Raw genomic sequence first — 25,483 nt, forward strand, 5'->3', positions numbered from 1 at the left:
TATCCGTATTAAAATCAATTTTGTGGACGATGTAACTTAAGAACAGTAAAATTTTAAAACCCCAAATGAAACTTGGCATACTACAATTGTATGTATTTATGAGTGGACACAGCTGTGCCTATCAACTTTTTGGCGCACATGCTCAAGGTCAAAGATCAAGGTCAAATGCTAACATTTCAACTACAACAGAAAAAAAAATAAACAAAAAGGAGGTAAAGCTCAATCCAGGATTATTAAAGGTAATACTTTAATATATATTTCTTTAATCATTTGTTTTGACACCTTACGAACGTTTGCAAAACTCAGAAATCTGTTTCTTTTCCATTTACAATTTCATTATTGATTTTGTTACCTGATTTTAAGATAGGAATCAGCAAATAAAGTTTGAAGAAATGACAGCCTCGAGATGTTGACTAACTTTGTGTTTGAATGTCACACACTTCATAATGGCACACAAACACACCCCAACCCCCCCCCAAAAAAAAAAAACATATCACACATGGGCCATGAATTTAACAACACGTGAAAATGTCACCGTGAGCTAAGGTAATAGTGCGCTTATGAAGATCTCTGCATAAATTCGCAAAAACAACATCTCACGAAAATGTCTATGATCCCCTCATTCCCGAAAATATCTATACGCGAAAATAACAGCGTATACAGTGTATATATATATCATATATATGTATACATACATATTCATTGAAATTATTGTGTGTTTGTGTGTGTGTACGTGGAGGGGGCTTTGAGTGAGGCCATTTTTGGCTCATGCAACTTCACTCAATAGTGAAATCGAATGAGTCAATAGAGAGAGAGTCAATAGTAGGTAATTTGTTAATGCATTAATAGAATTGGAAGTTCCGATCAAAATGAATAGTGACCTGCTCTACCACTCCAATCCATTTCTCCTATCTAATTCTCACGGCATTAACTTGTCCTGGTTCAAATTCTCAAGATGTTGCCATGCAAGGCATGGCCAAGATGAAGACAAACACACAACAATTGAGAAGAAAAGATTATAAAGTACTGTAGAAGTAGAAGATGAGAATGAGAAGTTAAAGGGGAAAAAAAAAACAGAGAAAGAAATTTTAAAAAGAACAAGAAGAACAAGGAGAGGAAGAGGAAGAATAAAGACAACTGGAAGGAGATAAACAACAGGTAAATATAATACTAAGTATATATTTGAAGGGGTTGGTGCAATATAGTGCTAAACCACACAATGGTCATTTTGAGATAATCGCTGTTGAATGTTTGGAGAGTGCATACATTGTACATTTATAAAACATGAATGCATGCATTTTTAACCATCTTATTGGTTGAATTCAAATATGATATTTTCACGGAGGTTAGAGTGAAGGATAAGGATTATGAAAATGCATGTAACTCAATTTTGACAACAGTGTAGGTTAGCACTATATTGCACCGACCCCTTCATTTTGTCTCTCAGTCATAAATTCGGTCTTAAACATTGAATGGTGCAAGGACAAAAAGACCCACAATACACTCTTCTCTTTAGTTTTGTTAGAAAATATTGTTTATTACATTGTGATGCTTTACAAATCAATGTAATGTAAACATACATACTGTAGATGTTACATGTGAATCAAAATACTCATCAAAAGACAACATTCTCATAGAATACATGTACTGCATGTAAATAATTTTTGTATGTACCCATGCAAAAGTGTACAACGTATAACATAATCGCCTATTCCCTAAAAGTGTTTCTAAAATATATATACAACCTCACAGGTGTGTGGCTCTTCAAGGATCTTGACCACATTCAGGGCTCCTTGCACAGCAGATATTATTATCATTAATACACATAGGTCAGATATAGCAAGATACCTGATATAACAAGGTCATTTCATAGGTCTTATTCCTTTTGATTATTCTTTTGTGTTTATCAATGACATTACAAGATACCCGATATAATGAGAAAATTTAAGCATTCTCAAACAGCTTGTTATAACAAGGTTCCCCTGTATTTGAAACAAAGCAATACATGTATCACAAGTCCAACTCCAGTTTATTATGAGAGTCCACAGCTGTTTGTTTAAAACTTCTCTGAGATGTTTTTCAGTTATCAAGTGCAAGCAGAAGATGATAATAACAAGTCAGTACGGAAATCTAAGATTTCATTCATCTTTGATACCTGAAAGTATAAAAAAGTAATAGTCTAAGATGCTCAGACATTTCTCTTGTATTTCTTTAGAAATCACTGCACAGGAAAGAATCAAGGAAGCACATATGAAAATATCCAACTCTTTTCTCTTTAGTTTTAAAATCACTGAATTGCAATATCTGTATGCAAGAAATTTGCTTTAATGACATTCTTTAACAAAGTGACAAACAATTTGTTTGGATGGAAGGGATTTACTTGGATTATAAATAGTCTTTAGCAGTTTGAGTGCTGTTCTGTGAAAAATGTGATAATCAGCCACTTGGTTACAAGAACTACATGGGTCCTGTATGAAGTCCATGGAAATAACAAAGTTTTGTAATGATGTTCTGTAACAGTGCCTTTAAGAAAATACAGAAAAAAAAGAAACTTTTCCATCATTAAAATCACTTCATGTTATCAACAGTGTTATCATCACATTTTGGTCAGCACTAAAGGTATTGGCATTATTGATATTACTTATGTCTCTGTCGCATCTTCAAATAATTACTGGTATGCTTGAGTGACCCCCACCTCTTCATCGTTAATGTTTATGCACATTTCAATCACACTACGTTACTGAAATTCTAGGAAATCCCACTAACATAGAGGAAAAATGCTGAAGATTCAAGTGGAACCACAAGTTCAATAATCAATACCGGAAATTTGAAGCTATCATTGTCAAACGCGAATGATGCAGAATTCTTGTGCGCTAAGGAAGGAGCCCGCACCTCACCACCCCGCTCTCCCATAGACAAAGCACGTAAAAGACGTGTGCGGGTGACCGTGATGATACTGACAACATGTACACATATTCTTTACATAAATGTTAGATTTTCAAGAAAAACTGTTTGGTTTTCACCTCAGTTTGCTTGGTTGTGGTAACCCTGCAAAGTTTCAAGCATACTGAACATAGGCCAGGGCGTAAATTTTTGTTCATTGCGTTTGTAGCAATTTTATACAGGGTGACGATATTTGGGCCCCTGACGAGGTGCGGGTACCTCACTATACATGTACAATGTACAGTGTACAGTGTAATCCATAAACATTTTCCTTGCCTTCAGAAGACAGCCTTTCTGCATATCACACACACAACATACACACACAAATTTGGCACAAATGTTTTATAATGTTAGACACTATGACTATTTGCTTTACATTTATTAACAAAACACAAAAGATTTATTTACATTCAAGTACTGCATTACTGAAGCCTTCAGGTGGGACAAAAATGCACCATCTGTTGAAAGTGGGTATTTATAGCAATATGCAAAGAAGAAGAAGAAGAAGAAGAAGAAGAAGAAGAAGATGAAGAAGAAAAAGAAGAAGAAGAAGAAAAGAAAAAGAGGGAGTCTAAGTAAGTCTAACAAGTTTCAATTTCTCCTATTCCTTCACAAACTTGCTGAACTTCTGTAAAACCCCACACTATGTAGCTGAAGAATGTGACACTGCTCTCTATGTTCCACGACTGAGCAGGTCCTGGATGTAAGAGTTGCCTTTCGCCGACACTTCCTCTTTCAGAGCCTCGAGATGCTTTGCCAGCTCATCCTCGGACAACTGGTCAATTGGCAGGTTCTTGACCTTTGACACAAAGTCCTGGATGATCACCTCACCCTCCTGGAGAAAACAAAAATTGACAGAAGTTATCATAAAAAGTAAATGCTGCTGATTTTGACTATAGTGTACCATGCCATCTACGATATTTTTTTGCACTAAAGATTATGGCATGCAGCCAGTTCAGATGATAAAAGCTTTTGAATACTTGAGTAGCATAGGATATAAGTTTTCTCCATTGGATTCCTAGATGCACCTTCACGTTTAAGATACTATATCAAGGCTTGGTGTCCAGATAAGCATTCTAGACACTGCCTCAATGGTTCATCCTCAATCATAGAACCACGTAAGTCCCACTCGCACTGAGCAAATCTTCTGGAATAGAGACCGTGTAAAATCAAGCTTAATGAAACTTTTTGAAGAAATGCTTTCTCAAAATCTCAGGAAAGTTTCTGGTGTTTTCAATTTTCTTGCCATAACAGTTGAAGTGCACATTCTCGTAGGAAAATTCCTGTCATCAATTTTCTTGAAAACTTGCTTTTCTTAACCCGTTGAGGGCAGGCTGATTTTGCTACAACACGCATTTCCCATAGACACTTGCCCGAGTATACTCGGGACTCGTCCTTAACGGGTTAAGATACAAAAACTCTTCCCAAAGATATAAAATATGGAGTGTGAACACAACCATCATGCACAGAGAAAACCTTCACCTGCTTGTCCTGCCTCCGTCTTTTAGCCGTTGGCTCGTCTAGACCCTCCATGCTGGTTGCCGATGACGATGCGATGCTCTGGAAGTCCTCTAGCTCCGCGGCCTTCTCCCTGGCAAAGTCTACGACCTTCTGAGGGAAGTGGGCCAGCTCAGCCACATGGATCCCAAAACTCTGATCACACACACCTGGATCACATATGGCAAGATATAATAATAATAATGATAATAATGTCTTATTTATCCAGTGTAGCTTCTTCAGTGTTTCTACTGCTCTACCAGAGGACCCTGCTATCATTACTACCCCAGCATTGCCAGGTACCCATTTGTGACCCGCTACAACAAAAGGATCCGAAAGTCGGGGAGGACAATTTTCTGAAAATGACATGATATTATTCCCTTACTCTTCCACTTTTATTTCATATATAACATGAGATGACTCATGAAAGTACTCCAGTGCGGAGATATCAATGATTTCATTAGAGCATATCGAGTGGTTTAGGAAATCAGCGTTTCGAGAAAACCGCCTTCAAAGTTTTCCTTCCAACGCTATCATGATCAAGGGGAGGCAAGACAGTCCTCACCGCTTGACAATAGAAGGTATGCTCTTAGCAACGTCCACGATGTTCATTCAAGCTTAGCGCCAGCGGTCTACACATGACCAATCAGTAACCAGGATGCCACACACAGACCCATAAGATCACTTCTTCGTTTCTAGAGGCGGAGTCTAGCTGCGGCGCTAAATCCAAATCTTCGGACACGTTCCTGTTCCATTGAAAGTCAGAAAATCATGGCCCAGAAAAACGCTATTTTCCTGCCTTTCCTTTGACCATTTAGCTTCGAAATTTTGGCAGATGATAGACGATACATTAGACTACAAAATTCTGCAATAAACAGAAAACCGATAGTTTTGACCAATTTTGATGATGTGACTTCAAACTCGATTTTCTCGGCTCAGCCATCAGCGACTTAAGGATCCTTTTGTTGTAGCGGGTCACATTCATACACCTGGGTCGAAAGGGACATAGTGGGTAAAAACATCTTGTCCAAGGACGTAAGCACTGGACGGGAATCAATCTCGGGTCCTCTGATTGGGAGTTGGGAGTCTTATCCACTATGCCACAGTGTCCCCACTGTGATATCACAATACAGTGGGATGTTCGACTCACATATCTAGCTTACACACACAATGAGACAACACAACACAAATTGGATTGTTTCATGTACACTCTTACATCACACATTACAAGCCAACAAAGGGTAGCAATGGAACTTATCACGGGCAAGATCATACATGACGAGTAGCGACAGCAAAGCTTGTATAAAGTTTATCACGTCTCCTTATCATACGTCAGCAGAGAAGAGCAAGGATGCAGATCTAACACTAACACCTATCATACAAAGGCAGAGAACAGCATGGACGCAGATCTTACAGAAACACCTATCATACACCAGCACAGAACGGCACACATGTTAATTTAACACTAACAAACGTCTTACACTATTAAAGAGATAATTTACAGTCAGGAATTCTATAACTCACACAGTGTACCTGCATCATACTACTTTTATGACCCAAATCATACTTCATGGGAGAACAGTGTGAACTGGGCATGGCCACATCCAACCAAAGCTTACATTCTGAGAAAACACAGCCCACTTCAGTGTTCCTTACATACACGCTGCTTACACCATACATCGCATATGCAGCATACATTAGAGATAGGGATATCTCACAATCCTACATCATACACTGTGAAAGAACACAGACTACTTACAGGTTTAATCACACACACTCACTGACACCTGTCAGACACTACATTCACCAGTAATGATACCACACTAACCCTTGACTAACCATTCCCATTTTTTCCTTATCCTCAAAAATTGCACAGAAACCCTGTTATAAAAACATTGCCATGACAACCAGTTTTACCTTGTTATATCCATTATCTCACTGTAAACATACTGAAAAAACTAGACATATCGCTACGGCTACTGATATGCCTCCGCCATAATGCATGGTTCTCCTAATAGGTCTATAGTACAATGTCTTGACAATGTGTGATGACAGTTTCACACAACTGGCAAAATATTAAAAGGACAGGTTTGACACAAATGTGCTGAATGTTCACTTTCCTAGAACTAGGGTCAATTGGATGAATTATTAAAATGTCAGAGTGCAGGTATTTGGGGAACTGATGATTTTTACTTGACTTTTGACCCTTTTATAAGTTTATGCATTGAGTAATTTTGAAGGTATTGAGGAAAAGTATAATTTCAGTATCAAATGGGAAAATAGCATTATCTAAACCTGGCCTTTGACCTTTGACCTCACAGTTCCAAAGAGAATCACTGTTAGGTTGAACATGCATAAATATGTAAGTTTCATGATGATACCTGGAGTTACTTTCGAGATATGGAGGAAAAAGTGGAATTTAGCACTTTCACTTGACCTTTGACCTTTGACCTTTTGGCAAGAAACTTCCCCAAAAATATATATTGGGTAATACATGCCATACATCAAGTTAAAAAAAAAAAAACCTTCAGGCATATTGCATTCTAAGGAAAGTAGTGATATTTTGAGGAGTTGACCTTGACCTTTGACCCCCTGACCTTTGACCCACGACCCCAACTTCCCTAGATAATCACTGCCCATTAGTACAAGCATATATACTAAGTTCCATGAAGATACCTTGAACCATTTGCGAGATATGGAGAAAAACATGAAATTTCAATTTTTTTTTTTACAAAATAACCTGTGACCTTTGACCTTTGACCCTGTGACCCTAAAATCCACACAAAGTATTATCCCCCAAGGATATACCCTCATACCAAGTTTGATGTAAAACCACCACACGGTTCTTGAGATATCGACAAAAACAAAACGGGACGTACGGACGGACGGACGGACGGACGGACGGACGACCTGAAAACATAATGCCTCCGGCCACTTCGTTGCGGAGGCATAAAAAAGCAGCCAAGTACAGAAATAGTAAACCAGCTACATGTAGATTGGTGAATTTATCTCGATACAAGCAGTACCTCATTGTAAGCAAGATTGTTAAAACAGGATTACTCAGTAATGGACTTCTAAAATACCATAGCACTAGTTCACAGAATTACACTCTGATAGATTGTCTTTTTAAAGGAAAATCTAGACCCTCAATCTCTTTAAAAAACATTCTCATTGCACTAAGCGAATAAAAAGCCCTTCATGCACTGAAGAGCGAAGGTTTGAGTTTGGCCGGACTGACCTGGTTTGACCTTGTACAGCAGTGTGAGTTGTCCGTCCGCAGTCAAAGCGGTCACGTGGAGATTGTTGACCGTGGAGACGACGTCAGCCAGGGCGGTCAACTCATGGAAGTGGGTAGCAAACAGGCAGAATCCAGATATCTTGGTGGCTATATACCTAGGGGATGCATAATTTGCTTTATACAGTCAGCATACCATCTGTGAAATCTACTGTTCATATAGACTAATGATCTGCTATATTCAATATGTTCTGAAGTTCATGGGTAAGGAAATTTAATTTGAAACTGTAGAAGAGCTACTATAGCACTTTCTCTTAGCAGTGATACCTAGGCTAGAAATTATGTTATCATAATTACATGAATGTCAATTGTACTGTGGCGCTTCGCTTGAAACATATCACATTCTACAAATGTACAACAAACAGAAAAATTGGTAAGAACTTTAGAAATCTAATCTTCTAATTTCAATGATTGATGTAGCACAATGCATATGAGACTTGTCAATATGAAAGAACAGATACAATTGCAATGATTTCCTGATATGGGCATTTTCATATTCTCCATACTCTGCTATGTCAGGTAATTTGTCCCACATTTACTTCATAAAACCTACCAAAGAAGTGATAAGAATACAGCTTTACCCTATTCCCACCAGGGGGGGCATTTTGGGCCCCCCCTCGACGTTTCGCATGATTACTCCGCAACGCATGATGCTCTCGCCGCGACATTTTATGACTTTTTTCTTTCAAGTATCGCGCAACTTTTGAGACCAAATTTGTTGCTCCCAGGCATACTGTTTTGAAGCCACGCCCCTTTGAAAAAAAAATTTTGTCAACCCAAAAATTGCTCCAAAACGTGATTTTGTGCATAAATCCAATGTAAGTTGTGTTTTTGCAATTAATTCATATAAAAAAATATTTTCACTTTTAATGGCTGAGAATGATTTACTTTAGCCTGATTATGCTTTATGCTTTAAAAAGTTTCTCCAACAAATTTTGACAAAAACCAACAAAAACATAAAGTAAAAAACAGAGAAATACATAAGAAATTCAATAAACAATAAAATACATAAGAAATAATTATGAAGCCGAATTTTTGCTTCAATGTTATTGTTGAGGATATTGAAAAGAATATGTTCACCATAAAATTAGAAGTCTTGGAGCTTTATTTTTTTATTCATAGGCAAAAAAAAAAATAAAAAATCATTTTTGCATAAATTAGCATAGATTAATTAATATAAAATGCATAAATTAAAATTTGAAAAATCTGATTACACAGTATTGTAGATTACATTGGCCTCTACCTTAGTGCAAATTTTTGCGAGGATCGTGCAATCCACAACCGAGATCACTGGTGGTTTCAAGACCCTCAAAAAACCCAGTGGGATTAGGGTTAAATACAGTTGAGCATGCATGTTTTCGGACAGCCAAAAGCAATTTATAGATTCAATACTAAGTACTGGCTTCATAAAAAACGGAAAGTTTAAAACTACCGAAATATTCATAGACTTTCAAATCTGTACTTGAGGTAGCTAAAACATCAAATTTACAAGTTGTGAACCAATAACAAAATCCCTTCCTTTTCAGGAAAACCATCTCATATTACTATTTTATTGGCTTCAATGTTTGAATCTTATCAGGTCAAAAGGTGATTGTGTTTTTTAATTATCATCGATGCAAATAAAGTACAGAATGCAGGAGCAATCTTCGCAAAGAATTTTCACTTACTCTGATATTGCCCAGGCAAGCCCAAAACCATCATACGTTGAAGTACCACGCCCGAGTTCATCTATGATGATAAGGGAGTTGTTGGTTGCTGACTACAATTAGTGCAAAACGGACAAAAAGAAAGAAAGAAAGAAAAAGAATCACAATATGCATTTTACAAGATGTGTTCTTTTGCGGGTTGAGGAGCAAAGCAGCATCTTTCAAATTCTTCTAAAAATATGCAACAGACTAATGTTCTACAGGTATTCACATTGTCATAAATAGGCTAACCATAACATCTTGTCTGAAATACTGCAACACACCAACTGCTTGTGGCTTTCAACAAAATCAATTACCCTCAACATTTATAAATGCTCTGACTTTGAAATATCTAGGTATTCTCAAATTTTGTCATCAGTGTACATGAAAAAGCATAATGCTCAAGAAAGCAGCACAATGGGTCTAGGGCAATTACCCCCTGGGCAATTATCCCGGACCCTTCCCCTTACCCTAACCCTAATCCTAATCACGAATCTTATCCTAACCCTAACAAAAACTCTAACCTTAAAACCCAACCCTAACCCTCCTCTTTACTCTAACGTTCTCACTAACCAGTATTAGCGCGGGGAAATTGCCCTCGGGGGGTAATTGCCCTAGACCCATTGTACTGCTTTCTTGAGCATTATGTTTTTTCATGTACACTGATGACAAAATTTGAGAATACCTAGATATTTCAAAGTCAGAGCATTTATAAATGTTGTGCTGCTGCGAGTACAATCACAATTATTTACCCTCAGAATAGATGCCGTCTCCAACATCTCAGCCATGAAGGTGGAGACTCCCTTGAGCTGGCAGTCACCGGCCCCGACCCGGGCCAGGATGCAGTCTACGATGGACACCTCGGCCGCCTGGCAGGGCACAAAACAGCCCACCTGGGCCATGAGTACCACCACACCCACCTGAAATGGTGAGACAGAGCCTCAAGAGATTTAGTCCAACAATATGTACATCCCACTTCCTCCACTCTATACTTGTATCTGCTATATCAGTGTGTTTTCTTTCAGTTTAAGCCAATGACGGTGTCTCATGAAAGATCATGCTAAAAAGATGATGACTATACTATGACTGGACACTTCAGAAAAAGGACCAACACATCAATGTACATTGTCTCTTTCGTCACGAGATGACAATTTCGAGACAAAATTGTTTTTACGTTGACAAATGATGTTGTCAATTTTGTGGACAAAATGACTTGAATTCCATCACAAAATGACAATTTTGTCAATGAAATAACAATTTTGTTACAATATTGCCATTTCGTGACGAAAGAGATCATGTAACACTTGACGCTCCATACTTACTTACGAGCTTATCCTCAAAATTAAGGATCGCCGTCTGAATGTAACTACTAATAAGTTTAATTTTAAGCATCCTATCTCATAGGACTTTGTTGTTGCTTGAAGCTTCCCTTGCTTCATGAAGAGAATATACACTTAATACTTGTCTCATGAGTAGGCTACCAGTAATGTCTAATAACTGACATGGAGCAATGTCTATTGGTCTTGATAAGTGACTCTTGGAACGTCATAGTTCTGATGGTACCTTTGTGGTATCAAAGTGAGCTTTTGAACTCTAAATGTCTCTGTTGCCACTCCAGACAAGATGTCCTTCCTACCTGACGGATGAAGGTGGACTTCCCTCCCATGTTTGGGCCAGTGATGATGTGGAACATCTGCTTCTCGTGCTCGAAGGCGACGTCGTTCGGAATGAAGGCCACGTCATCGAGCACCTCCAGGCATGGATGGCGCGACTGCTCCAGTCTCAGGACGCCCTCGCCTTGCGCCCTCAGCGTGGGACGCACGTACGAGATTGGCGCGCTGGCTGACACATGAGCAAAGCTGAGGAACATAGAAAGGAAGTACTTCATAGGAATTTGAATGGAATAAAAGCTTCAAACTACAAACACTTGGTTTCAGTCTCTATTTAATTTAAGTCCAGTCCGGGTTCCCTAAAAAAAAATGCAATGACCACAAAACCAATGCGTGATTGCTTCCATCAATCTTCCATCGATCACCACTGTACTGAATACATTGCATGACCATATTTGCTATTACAGCTGAACTTTATTATAATGATGTCTGACATAGCAAGATGCGTGATATTATGAGATAATCTTAAAGGTCCTTTTCCTTTCACATTTTTTGTTTTATGCCTCACATAACAAGGAAATCTCCTACTACAAACCTAAGGTTGCATTACTATGAATGCAATTGATGACTACCATACTGGTGGCAATTGACTAATACAGATATTCCAATCCAGCATCACATTATTTTCATTTCATTTCATTCATTGTTTTTGCATGGTACAATTAATCAACAAATCACTGCTGAAAACGTACACATTGATTCATCATTAATCATGGCTAACTTTGCATATGAGAGATAAAGAAATCATCGTGAGAGAAAACAGAGATATGATGACATAAATGGTATCCCGGGGTACCAAATAAAAATCAGCCATTTTGATGAATTATATATTTTTTCAAAAAGGTTGTACTCTGGGTTGCCAGAACGTGGAAATTATTTCTGTGCTGCAGCTAGCGCGCGCTAGCCACTGCACTGCATTGCACTGCACTGAAGCACACGCTATTGCTATCACAGCGTGCCATGGATGCATAGTATAACATGCAGTGGCATGGGAATCACTATGTACACGCACACACAGTGCATGCATTTCTCTGCGGCTGTCCTCGAGTGGACGTGAGGTGGCGCTACACAACGTGGTACCCCGGGGTAATGCTTGATGCATCATATAACAATGGGGGAAAAAAATCAAAGTACAATACAGGAAGATCGCAATAGTGAGCTTATTATCTGGGGCCTCATTAAAAAAATGGGTTAGTGTGCAGCCCTGACTATAGACTTACTTATCTACAGCAAACAACAAACTATTTCACACAAGAAAATATTAATACTCATGTACACAGGTGATGCGAAGAAAAATGAAGAGGATAGCAAAAATGGAAGATAATGAGAAAGAACAAGAGAGAAAGAAATAGAAAAACTCCTTGTTTACTGGAAAATTGATACGATGATTATTGATGTATTCTGATTATGAACTTACCTCACTAGGACATCTAGCTGAGCTGTGACATCATTCAAGCTCAACATCGGCTCAACGTATCCCGCTGTTCATACAAACAAAACATTTTAGGGAAAATATGAGTCTTCCACTGAAAATACAACTGAATTGTCTTTCAATGTTTTCATTTCAATTACACATAGGGAGCCAATTCCACACAAAAGTACAAGTACAAGGTGCACCATACCATTCCAAATCAAATGATTTACATAGCAAGCAAAAATAGGTAGTTTAACACATTGATTATTGTACATAAACATTGTAACAGATAACTAATGTGTGATATTCCCTCAATAATGTCTATCATGGTGACACTAGTTGAAACGTAACAAACCTGTGTACGAAAGCACAGAAAAGCAAAAACTATGTGGTCACAGTGATTCTAAGACTACACTGCATGAGGATGCAAACATTCTTTGTCAATTTATCCAAATAAGCTCAACATTTAGCATAAATCAATGTGATCTATGGTGCTGTGCACAACGTAGGAATGTTCAAAGCATTTGTATTTCTGCATCCTTTATTTTGTTTTGAATGGACTCCTCTTCATATCATGTCGATCTAATCTGGGTTGTGATAATGATATCATTGCTAGTGACATTAAGCAACACCAAAAAATTTATTTTGAACAGTTGCTATCCCAATGGTGTGGTACACCTGCAAATAGATCACCACGGCAACCCACCTGCAATGCGGACTATTTCTTCCACGACAGCCTTCTGTGTTTCATTGTACTCGTCCCTTGCTGCCATGTGTTCTTCGTTCAAGCTACGGAGTTTCGAATTTGTGAAGCGGACTCCATTTTTGTTTGTGTCTATGGTAGAGTACCTGCTGTTGTTCCTCAGAGCCTTCTCTTCCTGAAGATGGCAGGACAAGATTAAAATGTTTATGTTTCCAGTTTCATGTTCTGGACGCAATTAAGGTATTAAAGATTGAATAGATTATTAAAGATACAAGTAATAACATGATAAAAAACACAGTAAATTAACAATTTTCAAGCAAATTTAAGTGAGTTTCATTTCACAGATGAGAATGTTTCATAAAATATCTCATTAGCATGTCTTCATCTTGCTTGATGTCCAGCCTGCTTTCATCTCTTCACAAGGAAACATTTTCTGGTATGTCCCGTTTCCCCCCTTCCTGACCCACCTTCCTTGTGACCCGGAAGAAGTAGCCCAGCTGGGTGTTGGACTCCAGCTTGATGGTCTTGTGGGTCTCCAGTCCGAGGTCACAGGCGGCACGGCTGAGCTGGGCCTTGATGTCATTCTCCAGCTCATCCATCCTGGTTCTGAGAGCTGTCATATGACAAGATAGTTAACAAAGTGAAGTGTCATCTTTATAGACGCCACACACCTGGTTCCCCTACAACTGCAGTCAACTGCAGAGATGAAAAAGTGGCCTAGTCAAAGAAATATTCTACCACTGAAGGATATACACATGCATTCATTCTATTTTGTGAGTTGAAATTCAACAAAATTGAAAGATTTTCTTGTAGTCCCTCTTGGATTAGACCTAGCTGAAGTCAACTGTAAATGCGAAATTTGCGTGACTCCTGTCCTTGTGAAGGCCCCCTGCAGTGAACTTTACTTGTTCATAATTTCACTGAACAGGAGTATTTCTGACCATATTTCAATATCTCTTACAATATTCCCATTCCTTGCTATAACATCAAAATATAATGTATCAAAGAAAAAGCAAAACAAACAAAAAAAGAAAACACCTGTTTCATTTAACACATCCTCTACAAGCATAACTGCAGTCGACCTCAGCTTTTGTGTTCCACCACTAGCTGATGGCTTTCTACCAACAAGGTAAGTGCCATAATGTGTCTCGCCCATTCGCGTACAAGAAATTGTACGTGAATGGGATATAACAGATAAAAAAAGAGATAACAGATAAAAAGAGATATGAAAGGGTAAAAATTTATGGCAAAAAAGAAACGTGCCATAAAAACTTAACATTGGGCCCTTAAAGTTCGTTGAACCGTGCCTGTGACCTTTGACCTTGTGGTGACCATCCACTCCTCAAGGGACATCTACCATCCAAGTTTGGTCACAAACGGACCTATGGATCAAAAGTTATGACCCATAATAGAAACGTGCCATAAAAACTTAACATTGGGCTCTAAAAGTTTGTTGACCCATGCTTGTGACCATTGACCTTGTGGTGACCATCCACTCCCCAAGGGGCATCTACCATCCAAGTTTAGTCACAAATGGAGTTATGGATCATAAGTTATGACCCATAATAGAAATGCGCCATAAAAACTTAACATTGGGCTCTAAAAGTTCGTTGACCCCTGCTTGTGACCTTTGACCTTGTGGTGATCATCCACTCCTCAAGGGACATCTACCATCCAAGTTTGGTCACAAATGGAGTTATGGATCAAAAGTTATGACCCATAATAGTGTAATGAAATGACAATTAAGTACACTATGTAGATTGCGTACAAGTATGTTGTGTATATAGCTTACGTGTACGTGTATTGGAAGGGCGTGCGCGCTCGGCAACTAATTATAGTACATGTGTAAAGGGCAGACACGCTTAGCGCTCCTAGTATGCTATGGGTATATCTGCGAGCGCGTCCATGTAGTTGGGGCGAGTTGTTGAGCGTTCACTACAGCGGATGGACGTGCCGTCTGAATTCTCTCCGGCAGACTAATCATCACCTACGAGTTACCATAGGGTTACGTGTGTAGGTGTTACGTGCTAGGCGTCGGCTTCACACCCACTTTGTGTCGATTGGATCGTCATATACGGTAATAAAGTTCTGTATCTTCATGAACTCATTATGACTCGCATGATTTAGTGTGATCAATTCTGCGAATATGATATGGTGTGGTGTGTTGGCGTGATTCTTAACGTAAAGGCCGTGACCGTAGAGCCTACATAGAATACATCGTATAAAAGATACTGTCTACTGACTGTTCAGAGATAGAGAAACTAGAAGATACTTACGGTTACGTTACAATAGAAACACGCCATAAAAACTTAACATTGGGCTCTAAAAGTTTGTTGACCCCTGCCTGTGAGCCTTGACCTTGAGGTGAGCTTCATATATGGTAAAATGTGAAACTTTGTATGACCCCTCTTCACTCGAAGTTTGATTGCAATTGAAGCCCAGAGTAAAGAGTTATTGAAGTTTTTGTAGCGTTACGGACAGACGACGGACGGACGAACGGACGGACGGACGCAGCAGGCGATCCCTTAGTCTCCCCTCACCTCCGGTGGGCTCGACAAAAATTGAGGGACCTACAGCTGTAAAATGATTTTTTTTTTCTTTTTTTTCTTCTGTACAAATATCTAATGGAGATGCCTTTCACCTGGCTAGCCAAAAAAAGAAAAAAAAAGAAAAAGAGAAACAAGATTTCACAGATTAACATGGACCTTCAAAGAGGCTGTGCTATCGTGACTCACTCATGAGGTTCACGTCAAAGTCTGGTATGATGAGGAACTCGTGATTCTCCACCTGCTGCAGGTCAAGGGTTGTCTCCACCATATCCTGGAACTTGGAGAAGTCCATCAGGAGCTCCTAGATCATATGCATAAAAAATAATAATAACAATAATTTCCATCACACAGCCTGTACCACCAAATGCTCAGGAATTTATGCATAGGCAACTTTCTACACTAAAATACATAATAATTCTTTTTCTATTCTGAGAAATAAGTCTGTAACAAAAAGAGCTCCAAGAAGTGCACCTAATGCTTTGTTGTTGTTGTTGTTGTTTTCATCCAGAGTTAAAATTCCATCTCAAAAAATCTCTAATGCCACAAGAGATCAACCAAGCAAGGAGTAATGCGTAGAGAACATGTCTGCAGTATGTGTTCTTTGCTGACATCTAACCCTTTCCGTGCCAGTGCATGCAATGCTGTGATGCTTTCTGTGCCAATCGGCAGTCATTCTGGGGGGAAAAGAAAGAGAAGTGACAGATCCTATCTTATATACATACAAACAAAGTACAGAATGAGCTGTGTGCTATTCTCCCTCTTTGTGTGACACGATGGGCCTGGTCGATGCCAGTTACTAAAGTTGTGAGTCACCTGGGGCAAACTATGAGGGGTCAGTGTTATTTGCCCCTTTTCTGGTGTACATTGGAGGTATGTGCGATGAACCACTTTACTGAGTAAGCACCCTGCTCTTTGAGAGGAAGTGAAGAGGGCTCTTTAATGTACACGAGTCATGACTCCCTTGCAAACGGATCCTCCATTTAGTGTCCTATTTGAGAGACAGAGTGTTTTTGCCTTTTTACTAGAGGGGACGGAATGAGTACAGACAACATTGCTCAGCCAGACTCACTGGAAATTAAACCTAAGCTTTTTAAAGGACAAGTGCACCTTCATGTACATGTGGATTGAGAAAATGCAGCAATAATAGTAGAACACATCAGTGAAAGTTTGAGGAAAATCGGACAAACTGTTCGAAAGTGATGAATTTTCAAAAATTTCTGCACAATCACTGCTGGATGAAAATACTACTACAGTGTCTGATGTCATATGCGTACAACGATATAAGGAAAATATATAGAGAATTCCGCAAAATTTCATCTTTTGAATAAAGTACACATTCCCTCGACTCGCTACAGACGTATGTTAAGGGTACATATCATTCCCCCGTCTTCTGAAAGAGGCAAGTCAAGTGCTCTTTTATTTTGTGAGAAAAGTGAAAATCATTATGTTGAATTTTCTTGATATTTTCATTATACCGTTCTACCAATGTGACCTTACAAACCGTACTAGTCATACCAAGCCTTCACATCCATTGATGGCGGCATTGAAACTTTAATTGCAAGGCAGATGTTCTACGTATACCTCAACGCCCTTTCTGCGCTACCAACATGCATCCATGGATCAATCTAACACACCTTGAGTGGGTTTGTGAACACTTCCCTCAGCAGGTTGGCCTTTGCGCCATCATGCTTCTCGACCACCTCTATCAGGTTTGGCAGGTAGACGATGGCCTGGTACACCCTGTAGCAATCCTGTAAGGTGGCCTTCTTGCGCTGGAATTTCTTGGCCAGCCGCTGGAAGTCCGGTATCCTCTTCAGCGGCTCGTCTTGCAACGTCTGCCTCAACTCGAGATCGGTGAAGAAGATCTCCACCAAGTCAAGTCTCTCCTCTGATAAACAAAAGGGAAAAAAACAAACAAACAAACAAACAGAACATCAGCACGATTTCACTGCATTCCTTACATGAGCATGACTTGATACGTACCCCTATGCACTACTGTAGGTGTTGTGGTGATTTAGTGTACAAACTACAAAGGTTTCCTGGCCTTGCCTTTTGGAGTCCTCATCAATCCTTAAATGCCATGGATATACAAGTACTTTATAAAAAAATGTCTTGCACTGTGGAAATATACCAAAATGACTTGCTCACAGTAGTTGTGTTACTACTGTTATTGTTGCTATCTGTAGTTAGAAGTTGATTTTTTTATGGGCAATTCACTATTTATTTCACAATTAAGCTCATATCTGACAATTTTGGCACTTTCTTCGGGACATTTTGATTTTGTGCAGAAAAACAATTTCTGGGATCCATCTCCCCCCCCCCCCCCCCCCCCACAAGGAATTCTTTTCCACAAGAAACTTATAAGATGGGAAAGGTGGACTATTTTGTGTTGGGCCAATTTGTTCATGATATTGTGGAAAACAGTATTTGTGCACAAAATTTAATATTACCCAAAATATGTGCCTGTTGTTGTTTTCATGAAAATTTGTTTGAGTATGATATTCAAGAAAATATTTAGTGCCAATAATTTCAAGTGAACAGTATCTAATACAAACTGTAAGTCTTACGGCCAGTATATAAACCACAGTAATCCAAATCAATTTCTGCAATAATCTTCTGTTGGATCTCACCGATCTTATTCTTGTCGAGCAGCGGCTGTTTAATCCACTGGCTGAGCAGTCTCTGTCCCTGGGCTGTCTTGCACTTGTTGAGCAGGTTCAGGAGACTCACTCCACGTGTGGCATCTTCAAAGGTAAATATTGAAGAGAAAAATCAAGAGCATGTTCAGACATGTACACTTTTCACATAATCATATGGACGCACAGGTGTGCTATGTTATCAATATGTGTGAAATCAGATTCCTCGTTTTGGTTTTGCTTCAGCTGTGTCAGGACTTTTTGTCAAAATGCTTTTTGGTTTTTTTTGGCCAACTACCGTGGCATATTGGGCAGGATGCAGGATTTCAAATTTCTATCTATGCAAGCTAACACCTTCCTGGTGACTGTGAAAGCTCCCTAATTATTCAGACACAACATACATCAAGACAGCATTGTCCTAGTCCCTCCATCCATCATAAAGTATTAAGTCCCAACTTATGTCTCTAGAGTTCTTTTTATTTCAAGTGACAGACTGATTACTAAAGCAAGAAATGTTCATTGCATGAATTTTTTTTTCGAATCGGACCCGACAGCCTTTTTCTGCAGCATGAAACTTATGCAAACTGTCACTGGCACGAGATGCATATAGTACAGATAAGAACTATTGGTGCATTTCATTTTCACAAAATTCAAGAAATTAAAGGTGCATAGTCCCGGTAGTGTAGAGGGCGCTATTGATACTGCCGATTACCATTAGCCTTGATACGAAGTATACCGAAGTTGAGCTGTCATCAAGAGTAAAGTGCGTAGGTGTTGCTCAGTAACGTTGACTTCGTTGTCTTCTCTGCGCATCGCGCAGTCTGTAATGCCAGAGTGCGTGCATATGTGCTTCTTATTATGACATCACAAAAGAAGTTCACTAAAGCGGTCATCCCCCTCAGCCGAATCATGAGCCGAACTGTGATCGGACCACTGACTACAGTGAATCGGACTTCTTCGGACTCAGGGAAGTGGGTCAAAGCGTAAGCGCCAAAAAGGCGTCGATAGCATAGGTCTCTTTATAGGAAACTTGTGCCGTGCGCCCGCGTACGCATTTGACTAAAACACCGGGACCATGCACCTTTAAAATGCCCACAATTATTTCTGGTTTTCCAGGAGTGGAGCAAATTTTTCGACAATGGTAGCTTCAATAATGGGACAGAAAATGTGCCCAGAGACCAGCTGCCATCCTATACTCACTGTCCGAACCAGTCGTCAGAAGATTGAGCGCCCTCACTGCTGCCGAGTCCAACTTCATGTACTGGGTCAGGTCAAAGGTCTTCAGCTTGAACTGACCAAAGTTCGTCTCATCTCCGAGCAGCTTTGGAGAAAATGATAAAAGGGAGGATGAGACCATGTGAAGGTACTCTGACTATAAATTTCATCTGAAGTGCAGTGCGCCCTCTCTAGTTGGTCCTGCTTGTTTCTACAGTATCCAATAATCATGTACTGACTGGATTCCGTGTGCTTGTCAAGACCGAGATCATACTTGCCACTTTGCCTAGTGACAAACATTACATTACAAATCCAAATTGCCTATGAATTGTAATAATTATGAAATCTTACAAAACACTGAAATTCTCTTATTTGATGTGATTAATTACACTAAATATTGATCAGATGGGCTTTTATCTGACAAGTCTTAACCTGTAGACAAAAGAAAAAGCTTTTCATGTATCAACCACAGCGCTCATGTGGTGCTCTTTATCTTGATTGATGTTACCTCCCTATTCACCTTCATCCCTATGATTCTTGGGATTATCACTGGCCCACCTCTGCCTTTTGTCTGTTCACCACCTTGCTCTAATCCCCCTTCCTTTGAATACCTGCTTGACTCCCTGCCTTTTTGACTCCTAAACCTACCACTATTGTTTTCTTTCTTTTGTATCCCTACCCCTCCTCTTACTTGTTGCATGTAGTTCACATATTACACATGTGTTTGCTTTCCCTACATGTTTGACATTTTGCCTCTGACAAAGATTCTGCTAGGATCAATAGCTCAGGCCCCTTTTAATTCTGGTGAAGGTTCTTAAAGGGGATGGCTAGTAACTGATCAGTGGGAATCAGTGGGAATGCTGGAGGATGATTGTTCCAATCCTTGTGGGATTCATAAGAGTACATTATATATCTACTGTTGTGTGAAAATTATTTGCTTCAGAATGGTCTCATATTCAAGTAATGTGCAATTTAATGTTTCCAGGTTAGCGTGCCTTGTCAGTGAGGGGGCATTAATCTGCACATTACTTGAATATCAGACCGTTCTGAAGCAAATAATTTTCACACAACAGTAGATATATAATGTACTCTTAAATGAATCCCACAAGGATTGGAACAATCATCCCTCAGCATTCCCACTGATCGGTTATTAGCGATCCCCTTTAACTTGACATCTCCCTGGACAATCAATGCTCATGTACATGTATGGCCGAAAGAGTGATGCTACACAAACTCACCTCCATGTACTTGATGAGAGCTGATACTGCACTCATGGCATTCGTTTTCTCCATCTCAGCTGGAAACATACAATGGGAGGAAAAAATATAAAGTGAATGTAAGTAAGAAGAGGTTGATGGCAAAAACAGGTTAAGTGCCATTTTCAAACAGTTTAAAAGTAAGTCCATCATCAAGTAGAGTGAAATAAGACTTTTGCAATGATGCCTCACTTAATGCAAATGTAGAAAAATTCTTGAAGTTATTATCAAAAAGTCCCATGTCTTTTTTTGATCATTTTGTTTTTTAGCAGGTTTAATCGCAAATATCTCAAACTGACAAGAGTGGAGTTAACTCTTTTTGCCATTCATCATCATAAAAGTTGTGTGCTATTGATTCTTACAATTCCTTTTTTGGGCTTGCTTGTAATTTGCGAGTACCTGTTAACATTTACCATGGTACTCATTATCGACCTACAAATCTGTGGGAATTTGAAAAAAGGAAATATGTTGTTCAGGGGGAAAATGTCTACTATTTGTGTTTTCTATTAACCCATCCACGTACGGGTCTCTGTGTAATCTGTAATATCGTGCCTGCCTAGTAAGTTGGCCATGAACTTGGGCGCGATCTTCCCTACGGCGCGATCTACACGCGAAGAGCATTCATACATCATGGAAAAAACTGCCTGTGTCATTCCCACTAGGCAGGAGGGATGATGCGTGTACACTCGTGCTAATATGCACTTAGTTGACTCAATACAGCACTAGTTTATGTGAATTTTATGAAAAGAAATAATAAATTGTGCAGGAATTATGAAAAAATATTGTTTCTGTGTATTTCATTGATAAATCCTCTTCATTTCAAGCCATCTGTAATCACATCTTACCCACTTGCGAATCGACGTGTCCATAACGTCCTCGAGCCCCCCCCCCCCCCCCCCCCCCCCCCCCCCCCCCCGCCCCCGAGATAGCTCTGGAACATTCCATTCAATGACGGGGTTTTTATTTTGCAACGTTATCTAATAACTCTCATGTAACCAAGTTCTTGCTATGGCTAATCTATTTTGTAATGTATCATAATCTATCTATGCTGAGATAGCCTAATTCAAATTTGCAGAGACATAGAAAAAGATTTGTTTTACAATCGTGATACGTTCAACTATTCATTTACCCTGTGCTGAAATCCGCATGTCTGCTCCGCACATGTTATCGCTATCGCTCAAACTTCGATCGCGATGGCTTGTGTGTGTACAGGTACACAGTGCTAGTGTGACGTGTGTGGAGAAGCATGTGGCTGAGAAAACCCGGGACTTCACGTGGTGTAGTAAAAAACAAATCGGACGTTCGAAGTCGTACATTCAAGAGCTAAAACAGACAAATAGCGAATTCAAAGTCCACTGAAAAGGTCTTGACATTGTAATGTATGTTCCAAAATCATGTCTGGCTTAGTTTTGAGAGAATTTTCTACACGCACGAGATCAGGAATGAGATCGGTGAACTGGCTAACAACGTGTGTACTGTGAACATGTGACTGGCTTGTGCACATGGCCTAGCTAGGTGATCGTGAGAGTGCGGCAAGAACGCTAGGAATGCACCCGAGATGCGGTGTGTTGCAAATTCTTGGGGTGAAATTAGACTTCCTTGTTCAGCCCGTCTAGTATCTATATTTTTTTAATAATTCTAATTCTTCATAAAATCACGATAAAAAGACTTCATATATTCATTTTATATTTTAGAAGCGTAATATGAAATATTTTGGGGGTTTTTTTTAGTCCAAGAAAAAAAATAGTTTGAATAAAAAAAATAATAATAAATAGTCGTTCTTGACTCAAGTCTAATTTCCTGCGCCTTCTTGCAGTTACCCCGCAGTTGCCCATGGATACGATGCATAAATAATCAGCTGTTTACTGAGTCGTACTAGTGTACCACCCTACTGCTCTTGTTCAAATTGAGAGGATTGTTATTTTATCGGCGGCACTTAGTTTTATAACCTCATCCAATAAAAAGACAAATTCAAACATCAAATGGTGTGACAGTTTTTGTCAGAATTCCCTATCAATTTCAACTTGTTGCCAGGATAGTTTTCAGATTTCACTTGCTTCATTATCGAAGCTGTTTGACATTTGAAAGAACTGCTCCATAAGAAATCACCTTTCATTTGTTATTTATTTTCACAAACAAGTATTTTGGTCACTTGAATATTTCTTATTATTACTTCAATGTCATGATATTTCATGATGGTTATGTATTCTGTCTTTACATGGCAAGATGGGATTTTTTTTTTCCATCCAGGGTCAAAGAAGAAAGTGACAGGAAGGAAACCAAAAGGATAGGGAGGAAATGAAAAGGATACAATGAAACACCTGATCAGCAGGCTCTTTTTTATTACAATGGTGAATGCAGTACATCAGAATTTAAGTACAGTTCTAAATAATTTATCAGTTGAAAAATGAGCAAAGAAAATGGATTTCATCGAGTTCTAAATGAAAACTAAATTAGCATCGCCATTATGATTTAGATCTAGAACCTAGTGCAAGTACTACAGAATAGACCTGATGCAAACTTGTTGTCAAGCTTTTGGTTGAGTTTCTTCAGAGACACGAATTTTGGTAGCACAATACCCGAGTGAATAAGAAAAAGGAAAAAAAAATATAAATACACAACTGTAATGCAGGTCTCTAGACCACTCCCGTGCACGAGCGAGCATCAGCCCCCGTTTCTTCAGTGTCACTCTAGCTCTCGTCATTGGCCTAGGCTAGGTTACTCGTGTCGTAGTTTTACTCGCCATCATCAATGTCATACATGGTTACACAAAATAAATTACATCTTGCCATCACCTCAACCACAGCAAAACCCTGAATATCACTCCCATCATAGTCACTCTCAGCTCACAAAACATATCAGCAAACGATACAGACATCGCAGACCTAGCTAACTACTAGCTGTAAACATAGTTGTAACTACGCCACGTTAGACATTAGTTGTACACAAAAATGAAACGGAGGTGAAAAACTAGTAATGAATACACGATGATCATCAACGATGGCATATTACCGTAGAAAAAAATACACAGAACATCTTGCACTCAAAAAAAAAAAATCGAGGTAAAAAACTACGATGAGAAAAACTAGGGTGAAAACACGATGCTTGGAAGACGAACGATGAAGACACTACGGCAAAAATGCTTACACGGAAAACAAACGAGTGGGTACCACACAAGCTACGATGTTTGCGCACATACGTAGATAAGCTACATCGTGTTCAATCAAAAAACTCAACAAACACTAGGACAAAAACTCACCTCTAAATTGTTGCAAACGAGATAATCACTTAGAAAAAATGAACAAAACACTCTCAGAAGTACGATTGTACTCTGAGAATGAAAGATATAGAATGATACGAAAGCAAAAGAGAGAAAAGAGAGAGAGAAATGGACGGGAAACCTAGAAAAGTTACCCACACTCACTAACGTAAATGAATTCGACACACACACCCCCGTGCCCGCCCCAGCATAGCATAGCAGTACACGTACACACACAAGGAGATATCGTCAAGCACTCTATGAGGAGATCGATATCACGATACCGCGCGTAAGAAATCACTGCAGTTGCTGGGGCAACAAAGATACATGCGCGCTGTAAACATGAATATTGATTAGTTTCTCAGCAGGCTCGAACCCCTGGCAGGTGTTTTGGCCAATAAGAGACATTCTAAAATATGTTTCTTTGCATAAATTATTTTTCTGAGTCCCAGTACGGATCTCTGTGATTGGCTAAAATTATTCTACAGCTCCTGGCCAAGCCTGAGGTCCTAGGACGCCCTCTTTTGGTCATAAATAATAAAAACCACGTTTTTTGTGGGAGCTGACGGGGATGGGTTAAGATATCTTTATAAACAGGTTTAAAAACAAGAAAAAGTATATGAATAGTAACAAATATACAATTGTAGCACTTGCAGGAGAGAAATGATCTTTACAGCAAAGTGATTGGTAAAGCAGGTTTGACTGTAGATGGATTTGTTGGTTTTGTTGCTGTTGGTTTTTTTTTTTGCAGGTGTAATACGAAAACAATATCTGCACACAACAGTGAAATGAAAACCAAATCTTATTTCACAGTCTTTTGTTTTTCAGGCCATCAAATTGTATTGTCCTCCTATAATGTTTCAACTGTCTTGTCATGTTTCTGACTGTAGAGGGCGGTCTACTCACGTAGGGCAGCAGCATTGATCTGCTCCTCATTCCTGCCTGCCTTGAGTAACCTGTTCAGGTCCTGCACGATGTCCTTGGTACCAAAGTCTGCCTTCTTCCTGTCCGTGAGGAGCACACCACCTCGCTGCACCACCTGCCTCAGCTTGGCCAGTTCGGGGCTGTTGGGGTCACCACCAGAGGGCAGTAGACATTCTCTGGGACCCAACTGGACCATGAGTGCCTGGGACACAATGCAAACCAACAAAACCCTTTTCTTTCACTCATCAATTTCATTACAAGTTGATTAATACAAGTCCTCCAGGATACATTCTCTGAATCATTCCAGGAAACAAGAAAGCAATGCCTGACCTCCCTGCCACAGAAACATAGAACTATAAACATTCCTGTTTGTTATCAGGGGAAACAGTTTTTTTTTTTTTTTTTTTTCTTCTCATAGCCCACTGCATGTGATACAT

At 39.3% G+C, this 25,483-nt stretch overlaps 1 protein-coding gene across 1 annotated transcript in view; it reads right to left on the reverse strand.

Moving 5' to 3' along the window:
- Positions 1-3,219: 3,219 nt before the first annotated feature.
- The window catches only part of LOC139719074 (DNA mismatch repair protein Msh2-like), a 37,975-nt gene continuing 15,711 nt past the window's right edge, over positions 3,220-25,483 (reverse strand). The window contains exons 7-21 of the mRNA XM_071630515.1: positions 25,029-25,248; positions 20,846-20,904; positions 19,593-19,713; positions 18,387-18,500; positions 17,391-17,644; positions 15,943-16,057; positions 13,675-13,820; positions 13,211-13,382; positions 12,508-12,571; positions 11,057-11,279; positions 10,173-10,340; positions 9,403-9,494; positions 7,679-7,833; positions 4,426-4,610; positions 3,220-3,778 (exon numbers count right to left, since the gene is read on the reverse strand). Coding sequence (XP_071486616.1) covers positions 3,617-3,778; positions 4,426-4,610; positions 7,679-7,833; positions 9,403-9,494; positions 10,173-10,340; positions 11,057-11,279; positions 12,508-12,571; positions 13,211-13,382; positions 13,675-13,820; positions 15,943-16,057; positions 17,391-17,644; positions 18,387-18,500; positions 19,593-19,713; positions 20,846-20,904; positions 25,029-25,248 — 2,250 coding nt within the window. The 3' untranslated portion in view covers positions 3,220-3,616. The remainder of the gene's footprint in view (positions 3,779-4,425; positions 4,611-7,678; positions 7,834-9,402; positions 9,495-10,172; positions 10,341-11,056; positions 11,280-12,507; positions 12,572-13,210; positions 13,383-13,674; positions 13,821-15,942; positions 16,058-17,390; positions 17,645-18,386; positions 18,501-19,592; positions 19,714-20,845; positions 20,905-25,028; positions 25,249-25,483) is intronic.

Source organism: Diadema antillarum, unplaced genomic scaffold (genome assembly GCF_040938485.1).
Source record: "Diadema antillarum isolate AM-2024a unplaced genomic scaffold, OU_Dant_1.0 scf00000103, whole genome shotgun sequence".
Taxonomy (NCBI): domain Eukaryota; kingdom Metazoa; phylum Echinodermata; class Echinoidea; order Diadematoida; family Diadematidae; genus Diadema; species Diadema antillarum.